The 14,534-nt window shown below is 29.0% G+C and overlaps 1 protein-coding gene across 2 annotated transcripts; it reads right to left on the bottom strand.

The window, feature by feature from the left end:
• Positions 1-1,264: 1,264 nt before the first annotated feature.
• LOC136210589 (uncharacterized) lies at positions 1,265-4,679 on the bottom strand. 2 transcript variants are annotated; one of them, XM_066001926.1, is made up of 3 exons: positions 4,535-4,679; positions 1,972-3,807; positions 1,265-1,774 (listed from the first exon to the last, which is right to left on the bottom strand). In XM_066001926.1, exons 2-3 carry the CDS (start codon positions 3,626-3,628, stop codon positions 1,419-1,421), a joined length of 2,013 nt encoding a protein of 670 aa, XP_065857998.1. In that variant the 5' UTR covers positions 3,629-3,807; positions 4,535-4,679; the 3' UTR covers positions 1,265-1,418. The 2 variants fall into 2 exon arrangements, with proteins under 2 accessions (XP_065857998.1, XP_065857999.1); XM_066001927.1 differs by having other exon boundaries at positions 1,752-1,888.
• Between the last annotated feature and the right edge of the window lie 9,855 nt (positions 4,680-14,534).

Here is a 14,534-nt window from a genome sequence, read left to right as displayed (position 1 = left end):
AGAGCCAATCTTCCACATAAACTTAGTAGTTTTTATATTTAAAAACTACTATTCATTAGTAAGGATGGTAAGATGATCAGAAATTGGATCCTTATGCTTTTTATTCGAAAATAAAGACTTTTAAAGATTTTAAAAAATTAAGATAATAAAATTTAATAATTATTTTCTATTATAAATTTAGAAAAAGGATTGACAAAAAATAAAGAAGTTTCATCGAATTTGGTTCAAAAAATAATAAATATATTTATACCTTAATGATTATATATATAATTTCGGCCAGTTAGCCATACCCAATTTTGAAAATAAAAAAACCATAATTGTAACCATTAACCATTATTTTTAAACTTACATTAATCCATGAGTTTCGGTTAATCTAATTTTTGATTTGATATTTCGGTTTTTCAAATTTTTATGCGCATCTCTATTAATCCCAACCAATTTCATCATTAACTTTCACACGAGGTGTAATTGAGTAATATCATTTGAAATTAGGATGATAATTTATTTGAACCTTTTGAGATTCAGTTATAACTATTGAATGCTTTTTTTTTTTGGTCTGATTTCTCAGTTTGAAGTACGCCAAGACACTCTATTAAAGTTTTTGTGTATCTAGGGTGCGAACTCAAATCTCTAGCTTTAGTGACTTGAGATCCTCAACCACTCAAGCTAATCTTAATTGAACTTTTTTTTTACTGCCTTTACCCTAAAAAGTTAAAATCTCATATACAATACACAAATTCAATGAAGTTTTTCAGCGATCAGTGAGTGCTCAAACCCCCTCACAATCCTCTCTAATTTTGTCACTATTGTGGGGGTACATGTGCCCATCACAAGTAATTTTATAAATTTCATTCTCATTCTTAACATTTATATAGGATTTAGGTAGACGAGACCTTAAGGTTTGAATTGTCCCATGAAGATCGGATAGTATGAGATATCCATAAAAACTTGTACCCATTTGTCATCCCCAACACACTTATTAATCAATTGATGTCACTTGCGCACATTTATTTTTTAATACCAAATATCTCATATGAAAGATATGTATATCTCTTTTAATAAACCGGTATACTGCCCTAAACACACAATAGAAGTTCATATATCCTAGACAAAAACCATAACCTCAACAATTGCAAATATTAAGTGAAATGGAGTATAATTTTGATTTATAAATATATATATATATATATAATGATCATTGAGAGTTGGTCCGAGTGCTAAGAAATCAATATCTCTACTTAGCATGTTTGAAATTTGATTTCCACTCGGTCAAAATTTAACTTTTATTGATGTGTAATTTATAAATTCTACTGTAAACTATGGTCAAAGTAGAGGTTGCCTTGACCTTGGATACAATTACCTAAACTTTTATTACATAAAATAAAACATGTATATATATACAATGAAAATGTACAATTTCAAGGACTACTCCTAAACTCATGGGGGGAATTATCCAACCATGAATCATCCAAGAGAGGAGTAGAAGATTCCAATTCAGTAGGCCATTCAGAATCAACATCTATTTCATCATACACAATAGCTCTACATTTTCTATCCCTACTTTGGCAAATGCCATTTAACCAAAGATTGCAATGAACAAATACCAAATCATTCAATTTTTCCAGCTCTACTTTGTTCCTTTTCTTGGTGTGTATGCTTTCAAATGTGCTCCAATTCCATCTGCACCAATGTGAACTGCAAGGCTGGCTTAGTATTCTCATAGCTACTCGTTGCAGAGTCGGAATTTCGTACCCGAATCCTGCCCACCAATCACCTATACATCCATCATTGCAGCATCATATTAGAGATGTAGCTACAGCAAGTTTTCACTTCATCCTAAATGCTTGTTTGAGCTTAGGATTTAGGACATCATATGACGTTTTTGCTCCTTAAATCATCGGAAAGGCAATCAATTTTTCGGAAAATAAACAAGCAACAATTATGAGTAATAAGATTTGAAGTTACATATACCTGGAGAATTGAGTGTCCTTCCAATGATTGCAAAATCCGTACCAAGAGCACCCTGGGCATTTATGTACATAGGATGTTCTTTGGTGATGTCCATTTTATCTTTATCTGAGGTAGCCATCTTCATCATAGCTTCTTGAAATCCATTCCTAATTTGCGGATCGACTCTAAGGTTCGGGTTGTAGAAAATTGAGGGGTTAAGAAATGCTGCTGCAGCATGTAATGGCGAATGCAGATTCCATCTTCGATCGATGATATCCCAAATTGGCATATATTTTTCTGTACTGCCCTTATAATATGCCTTGATTGCAACCTTTGCTCTCTCTAATCCTTGGTATATGTAGCCCATTGCCGGCATGTCCCCATCAACAACCCTCAGGACTCGAACAAGGGGTTCAGAGACACTTACAGCTTCGTGTGCATACTTCCAAAATCGATCTTGATACAACAAGGATTTAATAACTTGAGCATCCGGTTGTCTGCTATGAATGGACGTTAACCACTCTGAATGAGAGAACATATGAACTAAGTTTTCCTCCTGAACAACGATGGCCCTTAACGAGAGAAACTTGCTTACAAATCTAGTGATTCTGGGGCGGAACAATTCCCTTCCACCGGTGAATCTTCTCATCATATTCAAAGTCCATGCATTACTATATATGAATGTAGTAATGGTGTTTGCCTCCTCCAACACGGTAGCTACCCATTCTTGTTTACCGATATCCTCCAGCATCTTATTAATGCAATACGAAGCACAAGGCGACCAAAACAGTGAACTGTACTTAGTCATGAGAAGCCTGCCTGCGTAAACATAACCCGCAGAGCTATCTGTTATAACTTGTAATACATTTTCCACACCAACCTCCAATACAATTGACTCGAGCAACTCGAACAAGTAACTAGAATCGTCTTTGTGGCCTGATATATCGACTGATTTCAAAAACAACGTCCCTTTGGGGCATGTAACTGAAAACACGAGGAACGATTTGGCTCTACCATCGAACCAACTGTCGCACAAGATTGTGCAACCTGTTTCTTTCCATTGATCTTGGTATTTCTTATACCAATCATGCACATCAACTTTCGCTTTCTCCAATAGCGAGGATCTAAGCTTTTCGTAACTGGGAGCTTTATATCCTACCCCGCATTCAGCTACTGCATCAAACATTTCCTGATAATACATGGATTTAGCAGCACTGAATGCAATGGAATTATGGTAGAAAAACACTGCAATTTTCTTATCAGCGTTATCCTGTTTTTGCTTCTGAGCATCATCAATTGGCTCTGCGGTATTTGAAGGATGCGGAAATAACAAAGACGGGCACATGCTACCCCGTTGGCCACTGGATCCATGGTTAGGATGCAAACCACCACTACCAGAAGAGCTATTTTCTTGACCATTTGCCGCTGGATCCACCTTTACTTTCTTGGAGGTCTTCTGTTTCTTAGGAGTGTTTAATATACTTCGGATATGATCTCGAACATCATCCGGGACTTCTGCACAGGGGACTATATCTTTGTTTCTAATTTGAGCCAAATGGAACTTCATCCGGTAAACCCCTCCACTGAATTCTCTATGACAGTAATTACACCTAACCTTCTGCCTCGTTGCATCCACAAGAACACAATGTTCCCAACACGCATCTCTTCCACGAACCATAATCTCTAAACAAGTAGCTAATTCAGGACGAATTAACCCCTGTCGAGAATACACTGATTTAGCAGGCCTCAATGATCAAGAACTTGCCAGTGGAAATGTCATCTGATAGACTCATCATACTTTGAATATCTTGAATCTTTAAGGCAATAATAGTATGAATCCATAAGGTAGCAGTACATCTGAATGATAAAATAGTAATTACAAGTCATTCAAAAAATAGTAATTACAGTCATTCAAAAGGAAAAGCTGCCAGGTCTAGCATCACTTGCAAAATTGTTCAAATCACTTTAAGTATGCAAACCATAGTTATTAAAGGCGCAAGGCAAACTAAGGTTCAAGGAGGCCTTCGAGTCTAGGCGCAAGGCCTAAGACTCAGGCGTGCGCACCTATCGACACAATCACACAAGCCGCGCTAAAGAAAAATAATGATAAAATCATAAACAACAACTATTAACATTTCTAAAAATGCAACAAATAATCAAATACTAAATCATATCCAATTATCCATAATCCTAATCATAAAATGCATCAAATAAATTCCAAATTAACTACTAATTCTTCCATAACCATAATTCATAATAAAAATTCTAAATCTAGAGATAGAGACTAAAATTAAATTAACTTATAGTCTAATCAATTAGCAGGAATTCCAGCTTCAAAATTTTACCCTAGTAAACCAGAATTCAATACCAACATATACTACCTTATACTAGCCATAATTTTTCTAAAGATATCTATTTCAAAGCTGGAAACAGAGTGTTGAAAAAAATAAAAATAAAAACTGAGATTTAATTAGCTTATAATCATATGTTAAATCAAATCATGGAGATAGATCAGTATCTGTGAAGTTAACTAAGCTAGAGAGAGAGTGCGTGTGTTTTTGTGTATATGCTTTAGATAATTTACCTGAAATAGAAATGGATCTGAAGGAATTTTTGGTAGCGGCGAGAGAAAAAGTAGGAGTTTGGTCGGAATCTGGATAGGAATTAGATCGGCGATCTGAAAGGAAGGAGAAACGAGGAAATAAAAAACAACGGCGATAATTTAGTGATCCTCGGAAGCGTGGAGCTGGAAATCGTCTCCTACACTCACGTGATCCATGCGTGACTCTTCTATTTTGCTCACGTGTAATTAGAGGCTATTTTTCTTTGAAGTAAAATATCATTAATGAGCCAAAAGTCGGCAAAAGTTTAATACAGAAATCGGAAACCCACTAGGGATAATATCAAAGTAACACTGACTAGCAAATTGAGAGGTCGCTCTAGCAAAAGCATGAGCTAAACCGTTTGCTTGTCTTCTAATAAAACGGATAGTGTAACCGTTTTGAGATGATAAAAGTGTGCGACATTGCCCAATAATGTCACCAAACTCAGACTGATCCAAACTTCCTGAAGTAAATTAGAGGCTATTAAAACGAATTAATGGGTGATAAACGGATCATATCAATTTACTTTGGTGACTCGTTAAGATTCAATCTTGAAACGGTTCATTAAGTAAATGGATTGACAGAAATTCACTTATTTAATCCAATTAATTAAATGAATAAAATTTATTTATTTTTGGTAGAAAAGGAAAAGTAAAAACAAAAAACAACAACTACCTGGGAATTAGTCTAGGGAAGCTAACCCCAATCCCACCCTCTAAAAGAAGAGAAGAGATGAAACTAGGGGAAACAGAAAGGGTAGTAACACCTAACGTCCCCTCATGGTCCGCCGCCGCCAAGCGATCTGCAACTCGGTTCTGCTCTCTAAATATGTTAATAAAACCATAATCCAAAAAATTATAAAGTATAAACTTATAAACCAAATTCAAAATGATTAACATTTCAATCACTGAAATATTATTAACATTTAAGTTAAACCGATTATACAAAGCATCATAACTCGTCTGGTACACTTTTGAATTCAAAGATGGGAGGTTGTGGGTTCGAATCCATCCTCCTATAAGTGAATTGTGGTGATCTATTTATAACCGAACTCCTTAAAGTTCAACCCCAATTCGTTTAATTTATGTGTTGAATCATGTTATGATATCATTGTCTATTTTGACAGCTCTATTCTGCAACAAACGTGCAATTGTTCTTATAAATCTATACTATATATAATAGCGGAAGCAGAGAGAAATAAGGAGAAGTGTTTTAGAGGCATTTTTTATAAGTTGTCAACGTAGTAAAAAATCAAAATTAAAATGATTTAATTAATTAAAAATAACAGATTTATATTTATAATAAATTAAACAATTACTAGCCCATTAATTAAAACAATAAAAGAAAGTTAGAGTCACACGAATATGAAAAAATACAAAGTAAAGGAAATCCAAAAGTCACAAATAAACTTTTATATAAAGCATGATAGATAGTATTATATTTCTGAATGTAATTATTCGATTTTTCCATATGATGTAGTTATTTTGTTCTCAATTGTGTTGTTGTTTTATTTTTATTAAAGAATAGTTGTTATAGTTTCATCTTTCAGGTCCATTTCTGCCGTTACCCAGGTTCGAACATTTCACTACCTTATCCATGTTTTCTTTTTTATTTATCTTTCTTTTCAAACTGATATCTCCAATTGAAGAAATACGATAGAAATAGAAGATGCATGGACAACTAAAATCGGGAAACACAAAAGTCTCAAAAATTACAAGAAATCCTTATGTTTCTCAAGGTAATTATTCGATTTTTTTCATATGTTGTAGATAGATAGTATTATATTTCTGAATTTAATTATTCGATTTTTCCATATGTTGTAGTTATTTTGTTCTCAATTGTGTTGTTGTTTTATTTTTATTAAACAATAGTTGTTATAGTTTCATCTTTCAGATCCATTTTTGTTGTTACTCCGGTTCTATACATTTCACTACCTTATCCATGTTTTCTTTTTTATTTGTTTTTTTTTTCAAACTGATATCTCCAATTGAAGAAATCCGATAGAAATAGAAGATGCATGAACAACTAAAATCGGGAAACACAAAAGTGTCAAAAACTACAAGAAATTCTTATGTTTCTTAAGGTAATTATTCGATTTTTTTAATATGTTGTAGTTATTTTTGTTCTCAATTGTGTTGTTATTTTATTTTTATTAAACAATAGTTGTTATAGTTTAATTTCAGAGATGAAATTCCATTTCTGTCGTTACCAAGGTTTCATACCTCTCGCTACCTTATGCATATTTTCTTTTTTATTTGTATTTTTTTTAAATGACTAAAATAAAGAATTTGTATATTTGCATTCTTTTTTATTATATGTTAAGTTGGAGACATATTGAATAAAATATTAAAGATGTATTGAAATATTATACTTACAATGAAGTTTATTTCAATTATAAATTTTGTTATATTATTATTATTATTATTATTATTATTATTATTATTATTATTATTATTATCAATAAGTTATTTCTTCCCAGTTCTTTAGACAAAGAGATTGTAAGCGTCTAATACACTTGATAAGATGTTTATTCTTGAAGAATTTGGATTATGCGAGATACGAATTCAAAATGAAGGTAAATAAAAATAAATTTTGATGCTCAAAATTCTAAAAATGTACATTAATTATGAGATATTGAGATAATTGCTTTTGTAATATTGGCTTATATGGTTTTTAACTATTATATTGTGGTTTGTACAAAATTGTTAGTATTTCAAGAGTTTTTAACAAATAAAAATGAAACATGATAATAGGACAAGTCGTTGGAAAATATTAATTAAAAAATATTATTATTTGAATCTCTTCAAATTCTCAAATGTTGGGCACAATGATTCTAATTAATAGAATTAATTTCACATATTAATTATAAAACGTTTTTTTTGTACTAAGTGGTTACAATTACAATTTAATTCTATTTAAATAAAATTAAGTTATGGACTTAATACTTTAAAAAAAAAAAGGGCGGCCCGGTCGCATGGACTTAATACTTTATTAAGAAAAAATAAAAATTTTAATTAATGGCCAAAAAGTATTTCCAATCTCCTCTTTATATGCTTACATCTTGACATTCTCTCTTATTTTCAAAAAAAAAAACGAAAGGAAGATAATTCTCTCCTAATTATCTTTTTTGTCCCTTCATTTTTATTTTCTATTCTTTTGTTTGTTTTTTTGCTTATGAAATTCAAAAATATATAATTATTAGAAAATATTAATGAAGTCAAATAAGTGAAATGTGCGAGCGTGACTAATATTCTATGCAGTGAAAGAATGAAGAACAAATCGATTGAATGTCTTGATGAGATATTACGATATGAAAACAGGAGAAATTATCACATTAAGCTGATTCAATTGGATATATTGGGTTATTGTAGCAGAATGAATAATTGAATTCGAATACTTGGTGATCATGAAATTCTATCAAGCAAAATGATTATCATTAAAATGAATTTGTGACTAATTCTTATGAATTTTATTTTTTTTATATGTAACATATTGAATTGATAAAGTTTCTTTATGCGCAACATTAGAAAAATATTGATTGTAATAGTTTATAATATTTTCTTATAGAAATTGGGACGAGACAGAACTGAGCACCCGTGGCCCAAGAACTGACAAACCCGCAATATATTAATAAACGAAAAATGAGTGTTTGAACAAAAGAAGAGGAATGAGAACAAACAAAAGAATGGGGAGGAGAAAAGTTTAGGAAAGTCAAGAAAAACGCAAGTGAGAAATACTACAAATGTAATATAATATATTGATGTTGGTTCCATTTTATCATAGATTGTAATTCTTTTGTATCGTAAATATAATATTTAATTTTAATTATAGTTTAATTCAATTTTTGTTTAACATAGATTGTAATTCTTTTGTGTCGTAAATATAATATTTAATTTTAATTGTAGTTTAATTCAATTTTTGGTTTTTCATTATATTCTAATATATTTTTTAATTAATCTCCTATTTTATTATTATTGTTTCACATAATTCCAGTTATAAAAAAATATAAAAATGTATTAAAATTACTAAAATGTAGAAATCATTGAATTTTGTAACAGAAAATCATTCACCTTTAATTAAAATTCTATAAGAAATTAATCAATTATTTTCAAAATTAATTTAATTTAATTTGAATTAGCAATAAAAAATATATATTAATTTAAAATATACATAATATAAAAAAAATTCTTAGCATGATATAAATTTATTTATCTAAATTATATAAAAGTTTCATATCCCGTGCATCGCACGGGTTTTCGACTAGCTAGAATTAGATTGAAAGGATAATCAGACTAGATAACATTATTAATTTAGTGTTCATTTGTTTCTTAGTTTTGTATCTCCCATCTATACTATATATAATCACGGAAGCAGAGAGAAATGAGAAGAAGTGTTTTAGAGGTCTTTTTGATGAGTTGTCAACGTAGTAAAAAATCAGATTAAAAATATTTAATTAATTAAAAATAAATATTTAATTAATTAAAAATAACAAATTTATATTTATAATATATTAAATAATTACTAGCCTATTAATTAAAATAATAAAAGAAAGCAAGAGTTACGGAAAGATGAAAAAACAAAAAGCAAAGGAAATCCAAAAGTCACAAATAAACTTCTATATAAAGCATGATAGATAGTATTTCACCATTATATTCATTGGTCACGATAGATAGTATTATATTTCTGAAGGTAAATATTCGATTTTTTTTATATGTTGTAGTTATTTTGTTCTCAATTATGTTGTTGTTTTATTTTTATTAAACAATAGTTGTTATAGTTTCATATTTCAGATTCATTTCTGTTGTTACCCAGGTTCTATACCTCTCGCTATCTTATCCATGTTTTTTTTATTTGTCTTTTTTTTTTGCAAACTGATAGCTTCAATTGAAGAAATCCGACAGAAATAGACGATGCATGAACAACTAAAATCGAAAAACACAAAAGTGTCAAAAATTACAAGAAATTCTTATGTTTCTCAAGGTAATTATTCGATTTTTTTTATATGTTGTAGTTATTTTTGTTCTCAATTGTATTGTTGTTTTCTTTTTATTAAACAATAGTTGTTATAATTTCATTTTTCAGAGATGAATTCCATTTCTGTCGTTACCCATGTTCCATACCTCTCGCTACCTTATCCACGTTTTCTTTTTTATTTGTCTTTTTTTTTAAATGACTAAAATAAAGATTTTGTAAATTTGTATTCTTTTTTAGTATATGTTGCTAGGTGTTATCGTTTCGATTGCTAATTCTTAACTAAAATTTAGATTTTCGGCTTTATATAAACTCAATTTTTGGCTTTCTCAATTGTGCTATTTTATTTTTATTAAACAATTGTTGTTATAGTTTCATCTTTCAGAGACAGAAATTTTATCCAGATTCTATACTTCTCAATACCTTATCCATGTTTTCTTTTTTATTTATTTATTTTTCAAAATGACTAAATTAAAGATTTTGTATATTTATATTCTTTTTTAGTATATGTTCCTAGGTGTTATCGTTTTGATTGTTAACTCTAACTAAAATTTAGATTTTCGGCATGAAATATGATCATAGGACAAATTATTGTAAAATATTAATTAAGAAAATATTATTATTTGAATCTCTTCAAATTCTCAAATGTTGAGCATAATGATTCTAATTAATATAATTAATTCCACATATTAATTATAAAACTTTTTTTTTGTACTGAGTGGTTACAATTGCGATTTAATTCTATTTAACTAAAATTAATTTATGGACTCAATACTTCATTAAGAAAAAATAAAATGTTTAATTAATGGGCAAAAAATATTTTCACTCTCCTCTTTATACGCTTATGTCTCGACATTCTCTCTTATTTATTTTTTTTTTAAAAACCGAGAGGAAGATTGTTCTCTCTTAATTATCTTTTTCGTCCCTTCATTTTTTTTTTCAATTCTTTTTTTTGTTTTTCTTACTTACAAAATTCAAGAATATATAATTATTAGAAAATATTAATGAAGTCAAATAAGTAATATTTGCGAGTATGGCTGATATTCTATATAGTGAAAGAATGAAGAACAAATTGATCGAATGTCTTGATGAGATATTACGAGATGAAAATAGGAGAAATCATCATCTTAAACTGATTCAATTAGATATATTGGGTTATTGTAGCAGAATGAATAATTGAATTCGAATACTTGGTGATCATGAAATTCCATCAACCAAAATAATTATCATCAAGATGAATTTGTGACTAATTCTTACGAATTTTATTTTTTTATATGTAACATATTGAATTGATAAAGTTTCTTCATATGCAACATTAGAAAAGTATTGATTGTAATAGTTTATAGAATAATATATTGATGTTGCTTTCATTTTAACACAGATTGTAATTCTTTTGTATCGTAGATATAATATTTATTTTTAATTGCAGATTAATTCAATTTTTGTTTAACCTATATTGTAATTATTTTGTATCGGAAATATAATATTTAATTTTAATTATAGTTTAATTCAATTTTTGGTTTTTTTATTATATTCTAATATATTTCTTAATTAATCTGCTATTTTATTATTATTATTTCACAGAATATTTGGAATATGAAAATGTATTAAAATTCCTAAAAAGTACAAATCATTGAATTTTGTAAAAATAAATAAATCATTCATCTTTAGTTAAAATTCTACAAAAAAAGTAGTCAATTATTTTTAAAATTAATTTAATTTAAATTATCATTAAAAAATATATATTAATTTCAAATATACATAATATAACATTTTTTCATAGCATGATATAAAATTATTTAAAAATAAATATGTCAATTTATTTATTTATCTAAATTATATAAAAGTTTCATACCCCGTGCATCGCACGGGTTTTCGACTAGTTTTATTTTAAAGGCGGAAACATTTTCTAAACAAGTAAAAACCGATCCTAATTATTCAAGCATGTAATAAAAGGTTAAAAAAAACTTATTTACCATCCTCCTTCGATTGAGTAAAGTAATCGGAGATGATGAATCGAGACAATGAACTGTAAGATAAAATCTTTCTACAATTCCATATACGAAAGTTTCAGCTGAATCAGTTTGTGTGCTAGCATCTTTCCAATAGTAACAAGGGTGTTTGAATGTTCTTGAATATATAGAGAATTTTTAAAATTAATGTTGTTTCTAAAGCGCTAAGAAATATAACTCTAATTTTCTCCTTTAAATATCATGTATCAAATGACACCATTGTCTAAAGAGAGATGAGAGATAAATATAGAAATGGGGGCTAGGTCTAGGAAAAAAGGTGATAATTTTTAATCCAATTAAAAATAGATTTAGTTAGGATTTAATTTTCAAATTAAATCATAATTGTAATCTTACCATAACCATATATCCATATATATAAATATTATCTGATTAATTATTATTTTAACCATTAAATATAATAACTAATGGATTATGATTTAATTCTAAATTAAATCCTAATTTTAATCTTACTAAAACCATGTATTTATATATCTTTATAAATAACTATTGCAATAGTGTTCAAATATGGGTTGTGTATTATTTAAAAAGAAAATATGAGTTGTGAATGACCATATGAATTTGGTTTACCGCCAGATTTAAAAGCATCAGGATGCTTTAAATCTCCACTATATGATTCTAATAAGTTTAGATCTAATGGTATTTGGTTACTCATGATCAATGTAAACACTATTGATAAATATTATACTATCAATTTCAAAATAATTGTCACATTTCATAAAAAAAAAAAAAAAATTATTTTATATTATTTGTCAGATTTAGCTTTAAGAATGTTAATTGTACTTTTTATCCTTTTAAGTTTTCAATATATAAAGAGTGGATCAATTAAATGAGTGATACAAAAAACGTGGATTGTTAATAAAGAGAGATAAAAATATATTTTATTTTTTTACCATAAATTTAGTGCAGATCAATCATTTTTTAAATATGTGTAATTTGATCAAATATGACAATTATTTTAAAATGAATGCATTATTATATTAGTTATTGTGTTTTAACAATTAAAATGTATTAACTAATTAATTTGGCTGAATTCTCCTATGATGGGCTTGGCTCTAGGCCTCATTTTACTCCAATTAATGTCAACCACTTCCTCGAGTTCAAACACACTAATTTCATATTCTTGGAATATATATACCCATTACATTTATGTCCAAACTACCCATATATAATTTAGCCAATCTTTCTTTACGGGCAATTTCGTAGGTTCATCTAGCGCTAGTAATGGACCTGAAAAAAAAACCTTTGGCCCAAATATCATAGGCGGACTAGCAAAGGGACCAGATCGATGGTTTCAAAATCGCGTTCGAATTTGTCCTGCGTCTTAGGATTGAGGGACATTCTGAGGTTCTGATAGGTTAGAATAAACTAATTCCGGATTGGTTTAAATGCAACTGTGACGGAGCTAGTAAAGGAAACCCGGGAATTGCTTCTGTTGGTGGAGTTCTCCGTGACGAACATGGTGTTTAGCAGGGAGGTTTTGCAGTAAACCTAGGGGGTTTGCACGACTGTTTTAGCAGAGATTTGGAGTTTATTTTTTGGACTCTAGGTTGCTTGGGATAGTGGTTTCAAAAAAGTAATTTTTGAATTGGATTCGTTGGTTGTGATTCGCTTAGTGACCGAGCCTGTGGTTAGTCGGCATAAGGCTTACTGGTTTCTTCTGAAATGTCAAGAGCTTATGTCGCAGAATTGAGAGATTCGAATTGAGCATGTGTATCGCGAAGGCAACCGAGCAGCCGACTAGATGGCAAACTATACATGACTAGTTTCTTTGAGTTTTCATGAATGTGTGGAGCCTCGTGCAGGTATTCAAGAAATACTTTTTACTGATTTATGTGGTATAGACAACTCTAGAATAGTTCGAATTTAGTTTTCTTTTTGTTTTTAGAGGTTTTTCTCTCTTGTTTACCGAGTTTTAACCCGTTCCTCTTACCAAAAAAAATCCAAAAAATTCAAAATAAATAAGATTTTTAGATATGCTAACAATCTTCTATAGTGTTTTTTTTTTCTTTTTCTCTTTTGAAGCAATCTTGTATCGTGTTTAAATTTATAAAATGAATTTGTTGGACGTATTAGGTAGTGGTATATTTAACTAGTTAATAAAAATAATATAGGAATGATATAATATGATTAGCAATTAATTAAAAAATGAATAGAAGTCTTATCCTTATAGCAGAAAGCACTAACTGTGCATCATTAACCTTTTAATATTTTCAGATAGTGTGGACCCTTTTTTCCTACATTCAACTCAAAAGACATACATACATGCCGACCTTTTCTTATTCTCTTCATAATATAATGTGAGCACATGAAATTAAATAATATATACATTTAGTTTTATTTATAATGAAAAAAATATATATCCATAAAGAATAGTGGTATAGAAGTGTGACATATAGCATGAATTGCATAATCAAATATACCCTAATGATTCCACATTCCACTTTGCAATCATGAAGCCAGATTCGAATGTTTCTATATTTTAATTTTTTTTTTTTTTTTTTGGAAGAAATACTTGAATTGTTTTAGTTAGGTGTAATGTCTAACCTCACCGTCAACACCTATTTATTCGCCCCAAAAATATAGCAGCGAATCAATGTGTAATAAATAATAGTAAATAAAATAAAAATTGTATTCCTTAAAAAAAATTGTATTTATGTGATAAATAATGTTAGAGATACATGATGATACGGATTAATGTTGAATGAAAGGGTGTTGATCTTAAACTTATAAAGATGTTAAACCTAGTTTTTGAAGGAGTTAATTTCAGTATTCACATATTAAATCCGTAGAAAATGAAAATCCTTCATTGTTAAAGATGTAAAACCTTAATGAAACTTTAAAGGGATTAAAATAGTTTTTGATCAATGAAAAGTTATAGTCATTCTTACAAACAAGAGGTTTTAAATAGCTTTCCCAAATAAAAGTAAAAGATTAAATTTACGTAACTAGAGTTACAAGTCATTAAGGAAAGCTAAAG

Source organism: Euphorbia lathyris, chromosome 1, assembly GCF_963576675.1.
Source record: "Euphorbia lathyris chromosome 1, ddEupLath1.1, whole genome shotgun sequence".
NCBI lineage: Eukaryota > Viridiplantae > Streptophyta > Magnoliopsida > Malpighiales > Euphorbiaceae > Euphorbia > Euphorbia lathyris.
The sequence above is the reverse complement of the archived record's forward strand: the minus strand, read 5'-3'. Positions and strand labels throughout refer to the sequence as shown.

Bases quoted from the DNA above. Each gene is read 5' to 3' on its own strand.
- LOC136210589 (XM_066001926.1), bottom strand. From the start codon at position 3,628: ATGGTTCGTGGAAGAGATGCGTGTTGGGAACATTGTGTTCTTGTGGAT. The intron at 1,775-1,971 runs GTATATGTAACT...ATGGATGTATAG, and splicing joins AAGGACACTCAATTCTCCAG to GTGATTGGTGGGCAGGATTC.